The sequence below is a fragment of the Lepidochelys kempii genome, chromosome 4 (genome assembly GCF_965140285.1).
Source record: "Lepidochelys kempii isolate rLepKem1 chromosome 4, rLepKem1.hap1, whole genome shotgun sequence".
Taxonomy (NCBI): domain Eukaryota; kingdom Metazoa; phylum Chordata; order Testudines; family Cheloniidae; genus Lepidochelys; species Lepidochelys kempii.
Window position 1 is genome coordinate 7,222,180 of NC_136383.1, and position 24,357 is coordinate 7,246,536.

General features: G+C 44.2%; 1 protein-coding gene across 14 annotated transcripts in view; it reads right to left on the bottom strand.

Moving 5' to 3' along the window:
* Positions 1 to 24,357, bottom strand: part of EPHA5 (EPH receptor A5) — a 319,537-nt gene that overhangs the window by 26,357 nt on the left and 268,823 nt on the right. For all 14 annotated transcript variants that reach the window (XM_073340233.2, XM_073340232.2, XM_073340244.2 and 11 more), the window contains 6 exons: positions 23,547 to 23,614; positions 21,063 to 21,188; positions 19,288 to 19,473; positions 13,405 to 13,466; positions 10,798 to 11,007; positions 8,163 to 8,312 (listed from right to left, as the gene is read on the bottom strand). In XM_073340233.2, the coding sequence (XP_073196334.1) occupies positions 8,163 to 8,312; positions 10,798 to 11,007; positions 13,405 to 13,466; positions 19,288 to 19,473; positions 21,063 to 21,188; positions 23,547 to 23,614 (802 nt within the window). The remainder of the gene's footprint in view (positions 1 to 8,162; positions 8,313 to 10,797; positions 11,008 to 13,404; positions 13,467 to 19,287; positions 19,474 to 21,062; positions 21,189 to 23,546; positions 23,615 to 24,357) is intronic.

Sequence of the window (24,357 nt, forward strand, 5' to 3'; positions counted from 1 at the left end):
ACCTCTCTCAAATGACAAACCGCACATTTACTTTTAGAATTATTTTGGTTAAACCCTCCAGCCCCGCCCCTACTCCAACCCTTCCATGAGGCCCCGCCCCTGCCGAGCCCCTTCCCAAAGTCTCTGCCCCCTCCCTGTCCCTATTCCAACCCCTTCCCCAAATTCCCGGCCCCACCTATTATCTGCCTCCTTCCCTGAGTGCACTGCATCGCCGCTCCTCCCCTCTCCCTCCTGGAAAGTCCTAAGCACCACCAAACAGCTGGGAGGTAGGTGGAAAAGCGGTAACTTGGCATGCCTGGGGGGAGGAGGGGAGCTTGGTTGCTGGTGGAGTTGACACCTATGGCAGGCTGCAGGAAATAACTCCGTGGGCCACATCGCACGTTTGAGACCTCTGCTCTAACCACTGGGATTCTGGGACTCTCTCTCTTGTTATTTCATGAACATTTTTGAAATGTCTTGGATTTGGTCCACATCAGAACAGAAACAAATGCTGAAACCTCAGATTTTTTCAGGAAATGGAATTCTTGTATTCCAGCCAGTCCTAGTCCTGTACCAATTGGAATCGCCCCTTTCATTAACAGCACTGACCCAGGAGGGGAATGAGGCCATCAAAGCTTCTACCAGCCCCAAATTTGGGGCTATCAAGTCTTCTAAGGCCACATGCCCTAGTGAACAAAATTACATGGTGCACTGTATTTTCATTGGGTGCTGCTGAGTACGGAGCACTTCTGAAAATCCAGCCCCAGTGTCTACATCAAGTAGACCTTTTGAGCCCAAATGAAGCCCCATCCAAAGCCCTCTGATCTCAATGGGAAGACTCAATGGCCGTTGGAGAAAGCCCATGGTTCTTCTATCCAATTTAGGCCAGAATTAACGAGTGGTCTTGTTCTATGACAATGGTTTTGTTCACAGCACAATAAATAGGCCCAACCTACTTCTGTTATCCAGATTCTCTGTTTTTTGTGTCATGTTTCTAGTCTCTCCTTGAGACCAAATTTGCAACCATTGAATAAAATCATCCCATGTGGCATGGGCAAATGATCATGTGGTGCCTAAGTACTGTACCTGCATGTGTATTTATAACACAGAGGGCTCCTCCTCCAAGATACACCAGAAAGAATATGGCAGCAAGATGTGTAGCAGACAAGCTGGAACCAGTACAGAATACCTCTGAACCACATCCGCAGTGAGGCTAGGTACATTTTATATTCCTGGCACTAACATCAATAAAGCGAACGCAATTTAAAGGACGTTGTCCATTCTGGCAATACAATGTAAGTGGTATCAAAACACTGCAAGATGCCATAATGCTGCGGCATGTCTTTTTCACGTGCAGACATTCTCAGGAATCCAGTGTGAGAAAGAAACAGCAGCTAGCAAGGCCCTGAAAGCAACCACAGTATGGTGGCATGACACCATTTTGTTCACTAACACATTCACCCTTAGAAGATTTGATGGGCCAAACATTTGGGCTGGGAGAAGACTTGAGGGCCCTAAGCCACCCTGTAATCATTGCTGTCCATTAACAGAGCAATGCCAGCTGGTTCAGGGCTGCCTGGTGGAGAATGAAGTGGTCTGGCTTGTGCTAGTAAACGCAGGTAATATATCTAACCCAATGGTTTCACTAATTTTAAACCAGAAGCAACCACTACACTCATTTAGTCTGACAACCTGCAAAGCACAGGCCAGAGAATTCCACCCAACAATTTGTGCATCAAGTCCACATCTTGTGGTTGACCTAGAGCATTGTTTTTAGAAAGACATCCAATTTTGATTTAAACACTTGATTTATAGCCTTCTGAATAATAGTGACTGTCCATATTGAGTCTGTCTATATTGCTGTGAACATGGAAAAAAACCAAACTGAATTACAATTAGGAGAACAATTTTGCTAACCGCTGACTATATTTTCGAACAATGTGTTTTAACTGTCTGTAATTATAAGTCATACACCGAGTAAGAATGATGGGAACGCTTTCATGAGTTGAAATCCATGCAATCAGAGCACCATGGTTTACCACATAACATCTACCATCAATGTCAGAGATCTCTGACTTTTTGGCCATCAGCGGTGGGAGTTGAGTCTATGGAAGAGAGAAGGCAGAAAACACTCTGGGAATGGTCACATACCACAGTGGGAAACACCCTTGAGTTAAATTTGTTTGCTTACTATGATCCATTCAGTTGCCAAGTATATGCAATATAGGCACAGAGGTAATCCAAGCAAAGCTTGGACAGGAACCAATGCTAATTTCAAGAGCTAAATCTCTTATTAATTCTCTAATCTGAATGTTTTGAAGACCCAGACTCACGCACATCTTTTCCAAGATGCATTTGTGAAATTCATTCAATGTCCAGAAGGATGTAGCTAAATTAATTTTCTCTTTTTTTTAATAAAGGGTTCTAGAAAATGTCCATGTCTGAAATGCTCACTATCCACAAGAGGGATTCCTCTGGCGGTGGAGTGTTATCTTGCTGACTCCATATTGAATCCTAGTTCATACCTTGGCATTTACCTAACATCTGTGTCATCCCAGTGCATTTGTATTAAAGCCAGTTAGATCTGCTTACTGCAATGGCAGAAGAGACAAACTTGGGACCAAATTTCTGCATTCCCTGCATTGGGCATGGCTGAAAGTTTCTGTATTAGATTGGGATAATCCCCTGGTAGGTGTATGTAGCATTTTAAGAGACGACTAAGAGGGGATATGATAGAGGTCTATAAAACCATGACTTATGTGGAGAAAGTAAATAAGGATGTGTTATTTACTCCTTCTCATAACCCAAGAACTAGGGGTCACCAAATTAATACACAGCAGGTTTAAAACAAACAAAACAAAGTATTTTTCATACAAAGCACAGAAAACCTGTGGAACCACAGGGGCCGACTTCTGCTCCCGCCAGTGGGTGCTCAATCCTCCTCTGCTCCTGCCCCAACTCCACCTCTTCCATGAGGCCCCACCCCTGCCCTGCCCCCATTCCAACCCCTTCCCCAAATTCCCCACCCCAACTCTGCCCCTCCCTGACCCTATTCCGACTCCTTCCCCAAATCCCTGTCCCAACCCCGCCTCTTCCCCTGAGCACACCATGTTCCCACTCCTCCCCTCCCCTCCAGGAGTGGCCAAACAGCTGTTTGGCGGCGGCCGGGCAGGCAGTGCTGGGAGGTAGGCGGAGGAGCGAGGATGTGGCACGCTCAGGGGAGGAGGCAGAGGAGGAGGTGGGGAGGGGAGCTTGGCTGTCGGTCGGTGCAGAGCACCCACTAATTTTTCCCCGTGGGTGCTCCAGCCCCACAGCCAACACTATAACAGGGTTCAAAAAAGAACTAGATACATTCATGGAGGATAGGTCCATCAATGGCTATTAGCCAGGATGGGCAGGGATGGTGTCCCTAGCCTCTGTTTGCCAGAAGCTGGGAATGAACGACAGGGAATGGATCACTTGATGATTACCTGTTCTGTTCATTCCCTCTGGGGCACCTGGCATTGGCCACTGTTGGAAGACAGGATACTGGGCTAGATGGACCTTTGGTCTAACCCATTATGTCCATTCTTATGTTCTTCATAGTAAACCTCCTTTAAGTAAGGTAGCAACTGAGATGGAGAGACTGAGGGTCATAGTTGCTCTGAGTTAGCAAAATAGCACACAACTGTCTGCCTACTTGAATGTTTTCTCTGCCCTTTTTGCTATTTGTGGTGGTAAGATACTGTGATTCTTTGCTTGGATGTTACAGCTGAGCAGGGAGGACAGATAGGATTGTTCTGTGCAGCAGGTGATCACACAGTCGCTTATGGCGAAAGAGGCACTAGATAAAATAAGGGAGAAGCAGGAGTCTCCAAAGGAACTTTTACAGTCAAGGTAACTGCTAACGCCAAATGGACAAGACCATTTTCTTTTAAACATTGGGTCTCCTGCTCCCCTCTCTGTGCTGGGGGGAGGTTGCTGTCATGGAGAAGGGGAGTTTTGCCCATCTGACATGCACCCTTCATCCCAGAAGTCTCTCTGCAGAGGTGGAGCAGGTAGAAAGGGGCAGTGATAAAATGCCTGCTTGTCTCTGCTAGAGTCTTCCCAACCTGTCTCACAAAGTTCCTAGAGCCAGAGGAGCTGTATTTTTCTTCCACGTTGTGAAACCCCCTTTAGGACTGCCTTTTATGCCTCGCTCTTGCATTCGGTACTGTGCAGGGATATGTAGGAACCGGGCAGCAAAGAGTAGGCAAGGGGAATTGGAATGAATGCCTCCTGCAGGCCCCTGGGACCCATGTGTATCTTGGAGGATCTGTGGATGAATGGAGTGCAGCTTCTTCCTGGGCTATGGGATTCAGACCAGGGCAAAATTCAAAAGGAACTCTATGAATTATGTTTCCCGGACTTCTTTCTCCCCTACAGCGATTATCCTGGCGTGGAGGGAGGACGTGAACCAGCGTTTCTTACAATACTGGCCTTAAAAGTAATACAGTCCCATTAAAATTAATATGGTGCAGGCAGCTTTGAACCCTATTCGTTCCGCTCTCTATGCAAGGAAATGGGAATTTGCTATTGACTGAAAATCACGTGTCAGAAAAAAGCCAAACATCTAACTCATGAGACAATCTCAAACCCTAAGAAAGCAGCTCACCAGCAGAATTATGAGAAATGGTCTGGTATTCTAGTGACCAGTCACTACTCAGTCTTGCCCATAGAGTCACGTCGGGCCAGATTTTCACAAAAGCTCAGCTCTCAGTTAGGCACCTAAGTAACGTGGCCAAATTTTCCAAAGCAGCTCCCCTGGAGGATAATGATGGGTGTGGAACCATCTTGAAAAACTGTCCCCCCGTTTAGCTACACACCTAAATGGGAGCTGGGCCCCTGTGGAAATCTGTCTCCGCTTGGGGGTTCTGAGCCCCTTTGAGAACAGAAGCTTAAGTGAAGCACATGAAAGGCCCCGTAGTGCCTATGCCTTACCCTACAGTCATTAATCGCTTGGCCGCATGCTCTTACTTACGCAGAACCCCGGCTTGGTTCAATGTGCGGTCTGGAGCGTGTGCAGAGAGTGAGGCAGGATGCACCAACTTATTCTTCAACAACTTACTGAGGCCAAAGAGGACAGCAGCACACAGCAGAATTGCTGCTGACGCTTCACAATATAAAATCATTTATTTCCCCAATGAAAATTAAAGTTATATTCTCTCTATCCATCACATTGATTAATTGCACCGGACTATATTTTATTACATTATTTTTTAATCTTCACTGAATACTACCCTGCCCCCCGCCGTTCACTGTGGACTGGATCAACTCCGGGATGTTATAGCAGCATAGCACCCGGGAAGTCAATAAAACTAGGCTGATTTGCATCACCTGGGGACCTCACCCACTGTCTGATCTGCACGCTGAATGCATTCCCACGCAGAGGCGGCCCCCAACCGCAGCTGCTCCCCACAGAGCAGAGATCTTCATGCTTCTCCCAGAAGCCCCTGCTCACTCCCAGCCAGATGCCTCAATGGAGTCAGTGCACAATCAAAACCCAGGGTGTGCAGGCCCCTTCAGGGTATAACCTGGCCTGAATTACTGTGGTGAGGTATGAGCTCCTTTAAGGCCAGGCATTCAGGGTGCTTTGTAGTCCTGAGGGAGAGCACCTGACTGAGTTAAGGCATCCGGCGGGGAGCAAGCAAGGGCTTTTGGGAGCAGCAGGCTACATATAGTCCTCTGTGTGCTGAGGGGAGCAGCTGCTGCTGTTGTCCGTGGCTTGCTGAGTGTGAAGGCAAGCAGGACGAGAAACGTCCTGTTGCAGGGATCCCAGCTGAAAGGGAGCTGGGAAAAATGTTCTGTGGGAAAGCCAGGGTGATAAGTATAGAACAGGGATCAGCAATCTTTGGCATGCAGCCTGCCAGGTTAAGCCCCCTGGCGGGCCGGGATGGTTTCTTTACCTGCTACAGCGGCGGGTTCGCTGTCCTAGGCCAATGGGGGCTGCGGGAAGCGGTGGCCAGTATGTCCCTCGGCCTGCGCCGCTTGCCGCAGCCCCCATTGGCCTGGAGCAGCGAACCGCGCCCAGTGGGAGCTGTGATCGGCCAAACTGGCGGACGCAGCAGGTAAACAAACTGTCCCAGCCTGCCAGGGGGCTTACCCTGGCAGGCCGCGGGCCAAAGGTTGCCGATCCCTGGTATAGAGGCTGGGGCTGGAACTGGAACCTGGGATACAGGGAGGGACAGGGTTCATCAGCACTTCAGCTGTGCCACCCGAAGGTGGGGAGGGGATGGCTCGAACCCCAGCAGCAATGGGGTGAAAGGACAAATTTTGCTTAAGACTTCTTAGTCCCTGGTAGCACCTTGTGTTTCGACCAGCCTGTGGAAGCCCGCTGTTCTTATTGACACGACAGTACACATGCTTCCAGCTGCCAGAGAAATACATACACACGCTCACAGTGGGACTGATGTGACAGGCAGGCCTTGTTCTGGCTCTCTTCACCCTGATGGAGGCAGGGGTCCTGACTCTGGCCCCAAGTTTGCAGAGTGGTTTGAGTTACTTTAGAATAAAAAAAAAGCTGTATTACACAGGCAAGCTATTGTGGTAAAAGAGAAACAAGGTAACCCCCTTGAACCTGATACAACTCCCCTTCATTCAAGTTTCCTTGACTTAAACAGGAGTTGGATTGGTCCCTTGGATTGATATCCCTGGGTTTTTCTTTGAACTTGCTGAAAACAAGAGGACTTGAGTTTGCAGCATTTAACTGAAACATTTTGTTTGCTTTAGTTTTATTCATCTCTCTCACCACAGGAATAAATTTATGGTGCTACAGCTCGCATATGTTCTGCAGTGACTAAAATATGCCAGTCTGATGGTACATTGATTTAAAGCACAACCTTGCAGGATACTGAGCATTCTTGGTGGATGCTCAGCACCTGATGGGCCCAAGCCTCTGTTCCATTTTTATTATTTATTTGTATAACCCTAGTGCCTAGGAATCCAGCCATGGACCAGGACTCTATTGTGCTAGGCGCTGTACAAACTGAACACACAGACAGGGCCTGCTCCAAAGAGCTTGCAATCTAAATAGCACGTATAGCCCTAGCAAACAGTGTTTGGCCCCACTGTACTAGGCACTGTACCTACATATGATAAGAGACTATCCTTATTTAGACTGCAAGCTCTTCAAAGCAGACAAGACAAAGAGTCAAAGGGGAAAGAGAGACGAAGTGTCATGCTCACGGTCAATGGCAGAGGCAGGAAGAGAATCTAGGTTAAGAGCCCTATCCATTACACCGCATCACCTCCCTTTCCCTCAAGGAAGCGAGTACTTACTAATATAGATGGATCTCAAAAATTAAGCTATACTTAGGTAACTTTGTTTTCAGTTTTTACTGAAAATTCCCCAGGTCTTACAAGAGATAGCAAGTTTTTACTGATTTTTCACCCAAATTTTGGACCATTCAAGTATATGGAAATACGGATTATGTTAAGAAAATCCAATACATGACATTAGGTAGATGTGTTTATGTTACTAATAAATTAGTCCAAGTGTCAATGTGAGCTGGCTGTCAAAGTAAGGTAAGGTAGTAGAAGATACATATGCATATCTATATGTACAGTTCATGAAATAAACCACAGCTTACACTGCTTTTATTTCAAATACTCTTACTTTTATCCATTTGTTGCTTTTTTCCTCTCCTCCTGTCCCCAATATTAACCTCAACATTTACCCAGAAAACTGTGAAGTTACTTTTTTGTACTGATTTTTACTCATTTTTTTAATTTTTATAATAAACACTGATAAATTCCCAGTAAATTTTAAATGAAATAAAAATGGAAAACAAAGGGCTTTAGCTACGGTTGACTGGATGAGTTTGTAAGTGTAGCTGAAATTATGTCATTTATCAATATGCAGCCTTTGGCAGACCTTCGTCTTTAAACATAATACTGATGGACTCTGATAATAACCACAACAGTGGCACTAGAATAGTCTGTCAAGGGAGACAGTCTTTACTCCATGCAGACTTACTTCTCTTTGTGCAAAGCTCGTTTTGAGCTGCTGCATAAAAGGGCATTCAATAAAAGAAATTTCAGGGGCAAAGAAAATCATTTCACTGGGCTTTTTAAAAGCAGCGGTCACTTTCAGACTGAAAGCCCTGCGCCAGTTCTGTCTCGGGTAGCAAGGGACTTGTCACACAGTGGCTTTGGCAAGTACTTACATCTTGATTGGTCATCTCCCAGTAGGGTCTCTCTCCATAAGACACTACTTCCCACATCACTATCCCATAGCTCCAGACGTCACTGGCCGAGGTGAATTTGCGGAAGGCGATGGCTTCTGGGGCTGTCCATCTGATCGGGATCTTCCCTCCCTTGTGTGAAAAACAAAAAAAACAAAAGAACGGGTGGGGAGAGAAAAACATTTCTTAGAGCATCAAGGGAGATTTTTCCTGTTCCTGAATGATGCTGGAAAGAGATGTAGAATTTTAAAGTAAATCTGTTTGGCAGCATGAGGCCCCTCTCTATATTATCTCAGCCCATAAGCATTTGTAGCTGACTACAAACTGGCTGACCTGACGAGTTGTTGTTTAAATTCCATTTCAATGCTGGAACACGTTTAGCATCCACATCTCCATTATGTTGCGCTGGTTGGTAGGGGGAAAAGCCAAGCATTCAAGCAATCAATACAGTGAACTTTCAAGAGTCTCTGACAGCAAATGCGGAAGGAACAAATGCCTTAAAAGCTCTAGGTGACTCTGGCGTAATGTGAACCTCATGCAAATTACAGGGCAGGAGGCTGGATTTTATTCTACAGATCTTTGACCCCAATCCTGAAGTTAGATCCGGGTAGGTGGGCCACTGAAATCAACAAGGTTCCACATGAATGCAAGGTCAGCCTATGCAAATTTGATTGCAGGATAGAGGCCTACATAAGAGATGGGGAGACCAGATGAGTGACAAAAACAACGATTCCTTCTCTCTTTGATTGTTATTGATTTTTTGTAATATTTCTTGCATAAGTAACATATCCCTGCATATATCTAGGGATTTCAGATTTAGGGTTTTCTCCCTGCTTTCTAATTTTTCGATGTTTAACTTTATGCAAATTATAATACTTTAATCATAATAATATAAATCATCCCTAAAATTTTCAGGATTAAAAAGAGGATTTTAGTTAGGGTTTAAAGAATTGTTTTCCTTGAATTCTATCAAAATATGCCCCCCTTTGAAGGCCCTTGCTCCCAGGAATGAGCTACCTGCAAGGCTGGGGGATATTCAGGGAATCCCTCCAAACAATTTTTACCTTTGCAAAAACAGTAAAATTTGGGGTATATTTTTAGAAAACCTTATTCTCACAAGTTTTCTTCAGTGAAGCATTATTGGTTCAAACCATAAGCCAGTGGGGGCCAGATTCCTAGCGAGCAGCACTCAGCATATCATATCTGTTTATCCCAGATGAAGATCTGGCCAAATAAAGAAACCCTTATATGCCTCAATAGGTTCTGATCCTCCAATGTACAGGTAGACTCCAGTTGCCAACTCCTGAAACATTTTTCCAGGGTGAAATCTCCAGATAAGGTGGTGGCTTTGAGTTACTGGAGGCTTCTGAGCACAGATGGTGAATGTGTGTTCCTTACAAAATGATTCTTTAATCATACGTGTAAAAAAAAGTACATGTACATGTTGATAAATATGAACTGAAGCTATGATAAGAGGATTTCATCCAGCTATCACTATTACAAAAGGTCTCATTCTCACAATGTTTCCAGTACATTTTCAATACTGACTGTGTATATTAATATATTATGATAGATATGATGAATAGGTCTCCCTGTATCAGAGCTCATGGAGGCCCTAGCCTGTTTGCATGACTCTCTGTGGGATTTCTTTTGGTGGTCTGCAAGGGTCTGTCCTTGATTTTTGTTGCTTGGGTTCGAGCTGCCTGCCTCTAGCAAGTTCTGTCTCAATAAGCAATTCTACTCTGGACCCCCCGAAACGTGGGATATGCAGCACTCTTGGCCTGTCAATCACATGGATTGGCCACCTGCCTCCTGTGCCTAGGACCTGCCCATGTTTTAACCACAGAATCCCAACTTGGATTTTTACTCTGGAGAAAGGAGCAATATGGATGGGCTTCGTTCACACCCTTTTTCACTCCCTTTTGGCTCTGTATCACTTCCCTTTTTAGGTCAGACTATATTCCAACTATATTCAACAGGCAAGGGCCAAAAAGGAGCTTAATTTTAGGCTTCTAAGTCCATATTTAGGTATCTCAATAAGCAGCCTGATATTTCACAAGTGTTGACCACCCAGCAGTCCACCCTGAAGACCACAGGAACAACCGGGGTGCTGGGTACTTTTGAAAATCAGGCAGTTAACTTAGTTGCCAAAACAGGGATGTAAGAGCCCAGTGTTATTCTTCTATTTTGAAAAAAAATCTCAACTGCATTACCTCATTTCTCACACCGATGCAAAGTTATGCCACCTCCAGCTACTGGGTGCATTTTCTGTTACAAAACAGAATAAGTCAACTGAAGTCTGCCCAGGATTGAGCTGTCAGACAGATTCTCTCCACATCCACCTTCTTCTGTGTGCAGCTTTGTTTTTTTGACAACGTAGAGCCCCATTTTCAAAAGAGCTCGGCACCCAACAGCTCCTGCTTAGGCCCCTACATATACTGCCAGATTTCAAAAGCGCTCAGGGCCAATGTAGGCACCTAAGTGAAATGACAACTGATAGACACTGAGCCCTTTTCAAAATCTGGCTCCAACTGTGAGTGTGAGCACTTTTGAAAGTGCCACTTGGCCGTCTCCATCATTTCCTTTAGTTCAATGGTCCAGTATCCCCAGAACCTACCCTTGTTGTGTATGCTGCTTCAGGGTCATCTTCTAGGACTCTGGACAGCCCAAAGTCAGACACTTTGCACACTAAATTGCTGTTGATGAGGATGTTTCTGGCAGCAAGGTCTCTATGTACGTAACCCATGTCTGATAGGTACTTCATCCCTGATGCGATGCCCCTCAGCATCCCAACCAGCTGAATGACAGTGAACTGCCCGTCGTTCTTCTGCAAAGATAAGGGGGGATTTCAATCACAGTGCGCATTGTTCTTCGCACCTTGAGTTACACACATGCACAAATAACAGTCAGGGGCAAGGCTCATGCAAAGGCAAATAGGGGAATTCATAATTAATGACCATGATGCTCTGGCCCAGAGGCTCCTGAAGGTGTCATTGTTTGGAATAGTGTTCTCTAGAGACTAAGCTGAGACAACAGACCTCTTAACTCATGATTAGGGAATTACCTAATGAACCACTTATAGCGTACACACATATGTATGTAGACGTAAGCAGGGTCCGAATGAATTCTCCCCTGACAGCTAGCTAGGAGGGGGAGAGACTTCAGGAGCAACTGTATTTACATGAACACACCTACTCTGCTTAGATATCCAGCAGACAGCTGTGGTGCTCAAAGTAATCAACTTTGGCTGGTGTTGGGTTACAAATCACTTTACTACTGAATGCAGGGGTAATGAAATGCTGTTATCAATGGTGCTGTCATTACTGTATGAATAAAGGGGAGCAGAACTGTGCTTAGCCTGTCCCAAATGAGGGGACTACCCTTAGCTGAAAAGACCTCGTTAAGCCAGGGGCTCAAATGCCAGACCCCTGTGAAAGTAAGTGGGATGGGGACAGGTGTCCCAGCCAGGAGATGTGGACTCTCACTAAGCGGTTAACCTGTTCCTCCCCACTGTTCAAAGAAAGGGCTAAATAGGCTTCATTAGGAGCAATTTGTTATTTTAAATGCTCAATCAGAGCTGAAATCAGTTGTGGTAGGACTGTGTGTCTGCCCAGCATGCTAAGAGCTGAAAACCATGAAGGGCTTGTCTACACTGGCACTTTACAGCGATGCAACTGTCTTGCTGAGGGGTGTGAAAACACCCCCCCCCCCTGCCGAGCGCTGCAAGTTTCAGCGCTGTAACGTGCCAGTGTAGACAGTGCATGAGGGCCGGCAGTCTCACTCCCAGCGCTGGTAGCTACGTCCCTCGTGGAGGTGGTTTTTTACAGCGCTGGGAGAGCTCTCTCCCAGTGCTGCGCCGTGACTACACAAGCCATGTTAAAGCGCTGCCGCGGCCAGCACTTTACCGTTGTTAGTGAAGACATGTCCTAAGAGACTAACCTGCAGAGGTCACAGTAGAGAGGCAGGTAGCAACAGAATTTGCCTGACTGACGGGCGGGCAGCAGGAGCGGCCGGCAGGAGCAGCCCATGAGAGCGGCGAGCAGGTCGCTGGCATGGCGGCCAGTGGAGTGAGTGGCTGGCAGGGCGGCCAGTGGAGTGAGTGGCTGGCAGGGCGGCCAGTGGAATGAGCGGCTGGCAGGGTTGCCCGTGGAATGAGTGGCTGACAGGGGCAGCCGGGCAGAGCAAGTGCTCAGACGGCAGAGCAAGCAAGGTGCCCTCTTTCCCGGGTGGGAGGTGAACTCACACAGATGCACCTCTGAACCCTGGGTCCTCACTATCCAAGGACAACCACTGTGAGTGGGGTCTGGTGAGGGAGCAGAGGCGGGCACAGTAAAGGGACTTTTGGTTGTAGAACTCAAGAACATGAGGAGGAAGGCACTGCCCCATGCACTCTGGGGCGGGTGTCCTGCTCACAGTTATATGTTTATGAATTCTGCTTGTGGCATTTTCCCTAATTAATGTGGGGTGACTTCTCTCCTTTCGTTGAAAGCTTCTTTTCTACACATAGACTCTGTGCTTGCGAGTGGGCAAGTATTGCCTCTCAGAGGCACTCAGGGGTGCTGTGTAATTTTCTCAGGTCACTCGGTGGGGGCTCGAGCCGGTTCTGTGTTGTATGGTTGAAAAGGAGCCCCTAGATATTGAACCGGCCCTGCTTGCTGCTGGCTCCACCTGGCAGAAGGGTTACATATGTAAAAACCCTACGGATAACTATCCCTTTGAGTCAAGGTTGTAAACAACACCGGTCACATGCAACACCCCCCCCCCCGTGTGTCCTGCCCACGTGATCTAATCCTCACTACTGACAAAGTGCCATCAAAACACATGTAAATCTTTACTCCACAGGGTCGTTTGGAGATTTGGTGCCAAACTGCAGTTGTGTAAAGGAAGGCATGAAAACCAGTGCTTTTAGATGCAGTGCTCCTCACAGAAAGGAAAAGAATGCTTTGTATTTTATTTATTATTTTATATATTTGTATTGGGGTAGATGGAGCTAGGATTTGGGGAGCTGTAACTCCACCAGCACTTCACAGTATTTCCCGGGGGAATGACCTTTACAGGAGACCCCACTGTCCTCCAAGAAAAACCATCTGAGTATTTTGAATCTTACCTTTATAATGTCTTCTGCAGTTTCCACAGTATGCATCCGATGAAGTGAGCTGTAGCTCACGAAAGCTTATGCTCAAATAAATTGGTTAGTCTCTAAGGTGCCACAAGTCCTCCTTACCTTTAAAAATGTGTCAAGAGAGCCATTCTCCATGTACTCTGTCACTATCATTACTGGCTTACCTGAAAAAAGGAAGATCACAAGTTTATTAGCTGCAATTCATCTAAAAGAAAACCCCCAGAGTTTGTCCAGTCTGGTTCACAATGTGCACACACAGCCATGTTGAACCCATCTGTCAGTCACAAACGTGTACAGATACACGAGAGACAGTCCCTGCCCCAAAGAGCTTCCAGTCTAAATAGGCAAGACTTGCAATGGGTGGGGTAAAGGAAATATTGTTATCCTCATATTAGAGATGGGAACTGAGTCACAGGGAGGTTAGGTGATACGGCCGTACAGGGATTCAGGAGAAGGGCCAGAAATAGAACCAGATCATGCGTCCAGCCCAGGGCCTTAACCACCAATTTTGTCTTTTCTCCTTGGGTTAGCTGAAAGCCCATGAAACATGCTGTGCCCAAAGGAACCCAGGTTCCATTGCACCAGATGAAGCTTCCCAACCATTGTGGGGAGCTAAGTAGATGGAGGAGGAGAAGGAAGCAGAGTGGCCACTCTTGCGGATGTTGAACTGTATGAGGTAATGAAGAACCTGTGCAAAGACCTACCAAAACTGGCACAAAAGGGAGGAAGTAGAACTTCCAATCACAACCCCCAAACCCTCTTCAAGCTCCAAAACAGGGCTGTGCGAAGGAATGTCATCACACACACGGATGAGAAAATGTACTACATGAGGTCTAAACGACGTGACCGCTTGTACAAATGGGCGATATTCATTCCAGGTATAATTCCAGAGATGCTGGTGGGACAAACTTGGCCCAATGATTTGTGCTTCATCATGAGTGTTGTGAGTTCAGAGAGTTGAGTGCTATGGTCCAGCTCTTTTGCCCGGGTGGAACAGTGCGTCGGGTGAAGGCAATAATCAGTGGGAAAAACATGACTGGTGACTATGTGGAATGCCCGTTGCTCTTTGTTTTCAGATAGTTTTTTTTTTTATTTTTAGCCTATGGAACTCATTGCCACAGGATGTTTTTGATGCCAGGAATTTAGGATTCAAAGAAGATTAGATACCTCTGTGGATAACAACAATATCCAGAGTTAAAATAGCAACCACATTTTAAAAAATTTACTTTGGAAGTGAAGACCCTACGCTTTAGGGTTTAAACCAATCCCTAACTAGTGGAGGCAGATCATCAGAACTGCCTGCTAAGGGTTTTTTGTTTGCTTGTTTGTTTTTTGCACCTTCCTCTGAAGTACCAGGTGCTGCCCACCGTTAAAGACAAAATACTGAAGTAGATGGACCATGTGCATTAGACTATAGGATGGACAAGCTGACTCAGTACACCAGGTTCTATGTTCAAAAAGAAGTGAGCCCAATCACACCCAGGAACCCTGCTGGAGTTGCAATTAGAGCCAGAATTTGGCTGTGGATATTAAGTATACTCTCTACTGAATACGGTAACAGAAAAAGGAAGGATTTTCTCCAGATGTGTATACTGAAAAGATGGCCTAATTCAGGGAGTAAGAAAAAAGGTGATCCAAACAAAAGTTCAAAAAAGACTGGCCTCCAACAGTTGGTAGGAATAAGAATGTTTTTCCAACTCCATTTGATTAATTTTCATGCCCGAGTCATTTTAATGGTAATTATATATAGTTTTTGCTCAGTTTTTATATCTAATTTCTCGCTAGCTTGCCACAACGACATAGCAATAATTAGTGTGGCTTGCTCCAGGCCTTGTAAATTCAATGAAATCTTATAAAATCTTATATCTTATTATTATTTTTTATTTAAATCAATTTCCATTAACTAGCATGAAGCGCAGACAAAAGAGAAACCATCAATTATTTCTAAACTGCATTACAATGACTCGCGTAGAAATGATCAGCTAAAGCTGCTGCATGTCATAACATGATTATAAAGGTAACTGCTCTTAAAATAATTTCCTATTTTGCTGTTTAAGTTGATCTTAATCTTTGTACGTTCCTGTCATGTTAATTGTTTGACTAATTTATGTTTAATAATCTATGTAAATAAACATAATTGTGTATTCATCAATCAAAACACTGAGTGCCGTACAGATACGACCCTGGAGCATTGTGGGTTTGCATTTCTTTAATTTCTTAATGAGCACTGGAGTTACCCCCTTGTACGAGTTAAAGACTTGGCAGCTGCATTATTATTCATATTACTGTGGCAGCTCAGAGATCTACATGAGATCAGGGCCCCGTACAAACATAGTCTCTGCCACAAAAGATCTTATAATCTAAACAAATAAGGACAGGAGCGGAAACAGAGATGTGCTCACTGGATGATCAGTGGCAAAACTTGGAACAGAACTCAGCTCTTTTAATAGCATTTTAGTACCCGAACCATCTACCCTTTGCCACCGCCGCTCCCTCAACAGCGGTGTTGCTATAGCCATTATAACCACATTTGGTGTTTGTCCTCTGTCAATCTTAGGTGCTTCAGGAAGGAGGGTGTGTATAGTAATCTCCATGTGCAAGAGAGGGAATCTGAGGTATCGATAGGGGAAGTGACTTGCCCAACATCACATATGAAGTCTGTGATGGAACTTGGAACAGAGCTCTGTGCCTCCCTATTCATCGTCCCCGTTCGGCTTCCCCAAGTCAAAGTTCTCTACAAAGCCCTAAGACTGTTTGCGGGGAGAAACTCTGACCTGGCAGGTCTGCCTTCCCTGAAGTAGAACGATAAATGATTACCTCTCAGTGAGTACTCTAACCACTGGTCTATAGAGCGATCCTCAATTGTCCTCTGGCCCAATTAATATTTCATTAAAGTGGGATGGCTTGAACAAGAGAGATTGAGGGAGTCCCATATCATAATATCCCATAGGCAGAGCACTCACCTCAGAGAGGGGGCATTTCTGTGCAAGTCCCTTCTCCTCATCAGGCAGAGTGGGGAATTGAAATGGGTCCATTACATCCCAGGTATGTACCCTAGCCACTGGGCTAAGGGGTATGAGGGAAGCTCTACAATGCCTAAGTCCCTGTGTAGATCTGAGCCTGTTCTCCTTTAAATCAGTACCACTGGTGACATAGCAGCATCTGCTGGAAACAGCTGTAAGAAACTTAACTGTATTTCTGCACTGCTCTCCTACTTCTTCTGTAGGAGTGGGGCAGCTTTTTTTGCCCAGAAGAGTGTAGATTGCCCTTTCCTCCCATACAAGGAAGAGCTGGCAGAGCACAGCCCCTATAGAGGAAGTACTCAGCACCTTGCGGGACCAGGCCTGGGGTTTCTTTCTTCCAGAAAAGTTAAGGGTTGCTCAGGGCTTGGTATATTCCCATTCTGCTATTCTTTGAAAGGTTGTTGGTTTTTAATGTGAAAAAGCCAGTCTTTTAAATAAAAAGAGCCCGTGAAACTCCCCAAAGCCCGTGTGTGCATGCATTATACCAAGATGTCTCTGTGCATCATAAATGAGTAATTGAAGGTAAAAGACAAGCTCGTCAGTCATCGGTCATAAAATCTTTGCAGACATCACTGCATTTATGGTGTGCCCCGTTTAAGGACAGATTGCAAGGGACTGTAAAGTTGGGTCCCTTATCCCTGACACTAACAGGCCATGTTAGAGGAAGGATGGCAGCTCAATCTGACACTACTTCACGCTCCCAACTTCAGTCTCAATCAGAAGACTTCCTAGCACTCATGTTTCATTATCAGTCTGCTGCAAATTGAGAGAAACTGAAGAATAAATTAGCATCATCCCAGCCCGCATGAATCTAAAGTTACAAACAGAGTGAGATTCAGCAAGTGCTGGCTTTCCTGATCAACTGCCCTGATTCCTATTTGCACTATGGCTCCGTTCGGGCAGTAGGAAGGGGACTTGAAGTGGGCGTGAATGTCATTTACACAGACGTCAAGCATAGACTGGTAGATCAGTGAAAAGGGGCATGAATGTAGCTCAGGACCTGATCAGCTTTGTGAAGCAGACATGTCTGTTTGTGGCACCGAGAGACAAGTGAGAAGCCTGTGGCAAAGTAGGGAATTGAACCCAAGTCTCTGAACTAATGTAACATCCTTCAGAGAATTTTTACTGATGAGAAACGGAAGCTCAGAGAAATGAAGTGATTTATGCAAGGTCACACAGAAAGCCTTGATGGAACACAGAATGGAATGCAGGTCCTCCCAGTCCCAGGCTAACACCCGAACCATTCCTCCTGCTTCCCTTGCATTTGCACAGAGTAAAATGTCACTCCATTGATTTAGCTAGGCACCTATGGGATTCAGGGCCACAAACCTCTCGCTGACTTCCAATAAGGCTTGGGCTCCTAAATCCCTTAGGCACATCTGAAAACTCTCCCCATATTTATTATCCAGAATTCACTCTATTTTTCAGTTGACTGTGTGTTAATTAGGTAAATAATCCAGGACTTTGTTGGTATTTGTTGTTTATATTTAAAGATTTGGTTTTCTTTAAAAATGGAGTTTTAGCCTGATAAAGATCTGACCCAAGAAAGGGCTCAGTGGCTACAAGTTTGGATGGACTATTGAAAGTGAAGGTAAAAACGGTTTTACATTACTTAAATTTAGATTACATTTTTATTTTGAATTTAAATTAATTATTTTTCCTCCAGCCCTTGAAAATGTTGGGGTTTGGGACCCGAAGAGATATATTAAATTTATATTAATATATATATATTAATATATATAATATATATATATATATAATATAAATATATATTAAATTTCAACTGCAGTGAACAAACAGGCTTACACCAACGGTGAGTATGAAGTTACCAAGGGAAAGGGGACTTTGAATGTAGAATGCAACAGCTGATCCAGAATTTCATTAGATTATTCAGAGCTACTTCTTTCAGGATCCTCCCTCTTCTTAAAGAAACAGACTGTTAACCTAAGGCAGGGCAACTCTAGTTCTTTTAGTTTGAAGTTTGATTACAGGTGAGCCAAGGGCACTGAATTAAAAACTATGCCTGTAAAATATTCCACTCTCTCCTGAATAGTTGCAGGAATAATGGTGAGGACAAGGCAAATCCAGAAAGGACCTTCGCTAAGGCCTTAATACAAGTGGAGTCAGTTCACAACGGACCAGAAGCCCAAGAGACTCAGTGGCTGAAGTGCAGTACCTGTGGAGCTAGCTTGAGTAACAACAGCACTGAAGCCAGGTCGTAGCACAGATTGTACAAGCCCACCTGGGACCCTGGGTATGTATTCGAGTGACCAGCCTGTACTGCTGCTCATGCTGCCCCAGCTCCAGTGCTACGGTTCTGATTATAATGTAGACAGGCCATTAGTATAGGTTATTCATAGTCCTAGCCTGTTCAGATGTGCTTCTGCCCCACTCCCCTGCCACCAGAGCTCCGACTGGCATCTTTTATCCCCAGTAAAGGGGCCACGCAGTGCAACAAAAATAAGTTTACTCACAGCATTGCAGGCTGGGAACTTGCTGCATTATTTAACTGCATCACAGCAGAGTGGGAGGAAGGAAGGGAAAGGTGGAGCATGACACCATCCCTTCATGTTCTGGGTAACCCGGCCAATCCAATCGTGATAACTTTATTGTAATACTACAACTTAGAAGACCTGGGTTCTTTTCCCAGCTCTGGTCACTAACTGGCTGGATGACCTTGGGCAAGTCACTTCACCTCTTTATGCATTTGTCTTGTCTAAATAGCTTGTAAACTCTTCAGGATAGGGAGTACCTCTCATCGTGTGTGTACAGTACCTGTGATTCTTTTAGTTTGTAGTTTTAGTAACTACAATGTTCCTTCCTGGCCGTTTTTGTGAGAGATGACAAGTTTAGCAACCTTTATTTTAAAATTGAACAAGTTCTCCTGACTCCCGGGAATTATAGCTAATATTGACCTATCTGCTCCATCAATGAGCGAAAGTTTACAGCAGTGGGTACATACTTTTTGTGACAACACCTTCCAAGTGAATGATGTTGGGATGGTCAAACTGTCCCATGATGCTTGCTTCCCCCAGGAAATCTCGTCTTTGTTTTTCAGTGTAGCCCACTTTGAGGGTTTTTATGGCCACTGGAAACTCGCGTTTTCCAGGCAGTTTCAGACGCCCACTACAAACTTCCCCAAATTCACCTGAAGAGAACAAAGTAAATAATTACTGTATGTCTGAAAAGCACCTTGCACACTGATGGACATTTCAGTATATTAGTAACAATAAATGACGGTTAATGATAAACAAGGATGACATACAAGGGACGATTACAATTATCTAGTCTGACCTCCTGTGTAACACAAGCCATAGAATTTCATGCACTAGAGATTGTTATAGAGGCCAGAATCTTGTGGCTGAACAAGAGTATTTCTTTTAGAAAGACACCCAACCTCATTTCACAGACTCCAAGTGATGGAGAATTGACCATATTCCTAGGTAAGTTGTTCCAATGGTTAAAGACCCACACACTTTAAAAGCTGCCTTATTTCCAGATTGAATTTTCCTAACTTCAACTTCCAGCCATCGGATCAGGTTATCCCTTTGTCTGTTAGATTAAAGAACCCTCTAGTATCAGACATCACTGGAATAAATTGCCTAGGGAGGTTGTGGAATCTCCATCACTGAAGATTTTTAAGAGCAGGTTAGACAAACACCTGTCAGGGATGGTCTAGATAATTCTTAGTCCTGCCTTGAGTGCAGGGGACTGGACTAGATGACCTCTCAAAGTCCCCTCCAGTCCTATGATTCTATGATCTTCCTATGTAGGTAATTATAGACCATGATCAAGTCACTTCTGAACCCTGTCTCTGGTAAGTTAAATAGACAGAGCTCCTTTAGTCTTCATTATAAGGTGTGTGACAAGGCAGTTGAGGTCAGGTACTATCTTTTAATGGACCAACTTCTCTTGGTGGAAAGTACAGCTTTAGTGCTACACTGAGATCTTCAGGTCTGGGGAAGGAAATCAGAATGTCTGAGCTAAATACAACGTGGAATAGATTGTTAAGCATAAGGGCTAACATGTTGTAGGTGGTCACCTGAAAGGAAGTGGACAATTGAGGGTTAGATTGTTATATATAAAAGGTTTGAAGTGGGCAGTTAAGGGTAGCGGACAGTCTGGTGTGCTAAAAATTGTGGTCATGAGACATAAAACCAGTGTCCTTGTTAAGTCCGTGGTCTTTGGTGTCTAGCAGAGTTACGAAATTAAGTTCCCAGGACTGTCTTTTTGAGATGTTGTGCAGGTTTCCTTTGAAGATGTGTACTGAAATATAAGATATGGAGCTTTGTGAAAAGTGTTTGCCCACGGGTGATCGGGCATTTTTGTCTTTTCTATCACTATGCTCTCAGATGAACTCACATAAAAAATGATAGGAAAAAAACCCAAAACCACCTTACCTGTCTTGTCTCTCTCATATCCTGGGATCAATATGCCTATAGCAATGCAGCAGACAACATTGGAAGGTGTGTTTCTTACACCACAATTCATTCTCAGAGTTCTTCTCTGAACCCATTCCCATTTTTCAACAACCTTTTTAAAGCATGGACCCCAGAACTGGACATGGTATTCCAGTAGTGGTCTCACACATACCGTATACTAAGGTAACCACTCACAATGGGCATACACAATACAAATATTTGACCGGCCTGTTCTGTGATTTTGAACAGCAATGCTATAAGCTCCTCCAGGATGTTAATGGCAGTTAGAAGATGGTCATTAAACATAGCTCCATACCAGCTCCGATAACTCTTTCAATTGTTATGCAGGAAGCTTCAATTTCCTTGGCAAATTCATGGACGGCTTGATTGGGGTCTTCATAGGTATGTGGGTCAATATAAGTCCTTACTCCTGGCAATTTAACTGTAAACATAAATTAAAATGTAAATGGCACAAGTAGAGATGGTTGAGGATAACACTACGTTTGTCTTTTGTGCTGACTTTACTCACACTGGAGAACACTGTCGAAGAAAACCGATTTTCATGCAAAAATGAATACCTGAACACTTTTTTAATACTTTGTATCTTGAAATGCAAGGCAGGTAAGCACTACCGGAAAAATGTTACATTGCATTATTTAAGAAGAATATGGTATACACATAACTTTCCTTATTACATTCAAAACCGTGGGGTGTTGTTCAGCTAAAATGATATACAGACTTATAAGCTATATAAGTGCTGGCTGGAGCAGTGGCTAGAGTGTTAGAATTGAGTTAGTAGATCTGGGCTCAATCCCCTGCACCGCCACAGATCCCCTGTGTGACTCGGGCCAATCATTTAGGGACAGATTTTTAAAGAGACAAGGTGGGTGAGGTAATGTCTTTTATTGGACCAGCTTCTGTTGGTGAGAGAGACAAGCTTTCAAGGTTACACAGAGCTCTTCGGGTCTTCTCTCACCCCTGAAGGAGAGCTCTGTGTGAGCTCGAAAGCTTGTCTCTCTCACCAACAGAAGTTGGTCCAATAAAAGATATTATCTCACCCTCCTTGTCTTGCTAATATCCTGGGACCAACACGGCTACAGCAACACTGCATGTAACAGATTTTTGAAGGTATTTAGGCTCTGCTGCGCTCCGTGTTGCAAAATCTAACTGATTTAGGAGCCTAACTCTCATTTTCAAAAGGTGTTTAGACCTTCAGGAGCCAACATCCCACTGACAGTCTATGGCATTTAGACTCCTAAGTGCTTAAATCACTTTTGAAAAATGAGATGTAGGTTTCTAAATCCATTAGGCATTGCAATGTTGAGCACAGCAATGCTTAATTACCTTTACAAAACTGGATCTTATTCTCAGATCCCCATGTATAAAGCTTGAAAATACTGCCCCACCTCACAGGTATGTTATGACATTAAAACTCTGTGAGGTGCTCAATGCTATGGAATAAGGACCATAGTGAGAAGACAGCCTAGGTGGACAACCCAGCCAGGCGAAAGTTGGACTGAATGTAAAAGGCCAGAAGGGAAGAAATATGAAGGATCAGATTTTCAAAAGAGCTCAGTTCCCATTTAGACACATGGGGGGAGACTTCTTCCCCTGACTGATTTGTGCTCCTAATCTTTGAAAATCTCCTCTCTAATTGAGAACAACAGGAGTTTCTGAGTCCGTTTGAAAATCTGGCCCAAAGAAACCATCACCCTCAGCCTGTGGAGCTGCAATGATTTACGCCTATCACCTAATCAACTACATTAGTTCAAATAGTGTTATCATGAATTAGAAACTGCCCAGATCACATGTTTGCAATATAACACACCTTCAGGGTTGCACTCCTATGTAATAATAATAATAAAGAAAATCAATAATAGGCTTTTTCCATGGACTGAGGAGTGGGAAGGTACTTTCACAAGAATTGTTGTTATTATTATTTGAGAAGCATTGAAGCTACTGGCAGAGTAACTACTCATCAGTTTGAGTAAGAGGTTCACAGTGCAGTCCTTGAATTGATTGGCTTCCTGCTGCCTGTGTTAAATAGCAGTGATAGAGATTTGAATATACTCTAGTGCAGAAAAGGTAAAAATGCTTTAAATAAGTAACACCTCCCTCTTTTCATCTATAGATCCCACAGCACTTCACGAAAGTTTTGTAAAGTCTGACCCTAGATTTATAGAAGGGCTACAGTAGTACTTCACATGTTCAAGTCTACTTACAATTGTTAACTAATTAATTCTCACAACACCCTAGTGCAGAAGGAGAAGTATTATACAGCTGGGAAACTGGGCCAGAGAGCTGGGGTGGGCTATGTCCACATTGTTGGCAAAGAGAAAAACCTTCAGGTTCCAAACCTTGTGCTCATTCCTCCAAACTACAAAAGTGCCTGGCGTCAATGGATTAACCAAGCAAGATTAAAAATTGTGTGTGTCATGTAGTAGAGGACTGAGGAAAGCAATAAAATTGTTGAAATATTACTGACTAAAAAGGGAAGTTATAATTAAACCACTCATTTGGGCCTCAATCCTGCAAAGATTTATGCATATGCTTAACTTTACACACACGAGTACTCCCATTGAAGTCAATCGGGACTATTTTATGCATAAAGTTAGCCATGTTCTTAAGTCTTTGCAGGATCGGGGCCTTATTGCATAACAGAATCAACTGATTCTACTGGATACCAACTGACCATTTGCTGAAGAAATCTCAATTGTTATTCATTATTCTTAGTACCATGCAAAGCCAGAAATAGGAGCTGAGTCACAAATGCATATATGTATTTTAAATCTTCCCTTACTATGGCCATTATGAAAGTGCATCTTTTCTTCTTCTGGATCTTGTTTAGCTTTGCTGTATCCACATCGCCTGGAACAGAATAAGCTTCGATCAATCAGATATCCGAAACCATTTCATTAAGTCACTCACATGAAGCACAAGAACCCAGAACAGATTCACAGGGAGCCAACATACCTAAGTCTATCTGCAGAAATGGTATGCCAGTGTTATGTCATCAAAATATTCCCCTTTGTCTTTTATTTATTGAGAAGGAGGTTTTTTGAATTTGTCAGAGGGACACTCCCTTGCGCTTAGCAGCAGTAGATCTCAAAATGCTTTACAAAGGAGAGCAGTATCACTATCCCCATTTCACAGATGGGGAAACTGAGGCACGGAGTAGTGTAATGATTTGCCCAGGGTCACCCAGCAGGCCAGTGGCAGAGCAGGAATAGAATGTTATTCTCCTGAGTCCCAACACTGTGCACTAGCCACTAGGCCACAGTGCCTCCATCTACAAGGCCCACTGACTTTCAATTGGAAGTGTGCCCCTAAATCCTTTGGTTTTTTTTAAAAATCCCAGTTGAAAATATTGTTAATTTTTGCTATTATTAAAAAGAAAGGGATAAGGAGGAACAGGAAAGACAATTGGCAGGAATGTGATAAAACACAACAATCATGGTTAGCATTTATACAGCACTTTTAGATCTTAGACTCTTTATAAGGGAGACCAGCTGCCGTTATCTCCATCTTACAGATAGGCCAAAAGGAGGGAGCACAAAGTGAATGGGACTTGTCCAGCGGACCCTTGCCACCTTCACAGATTGTTCATGCAG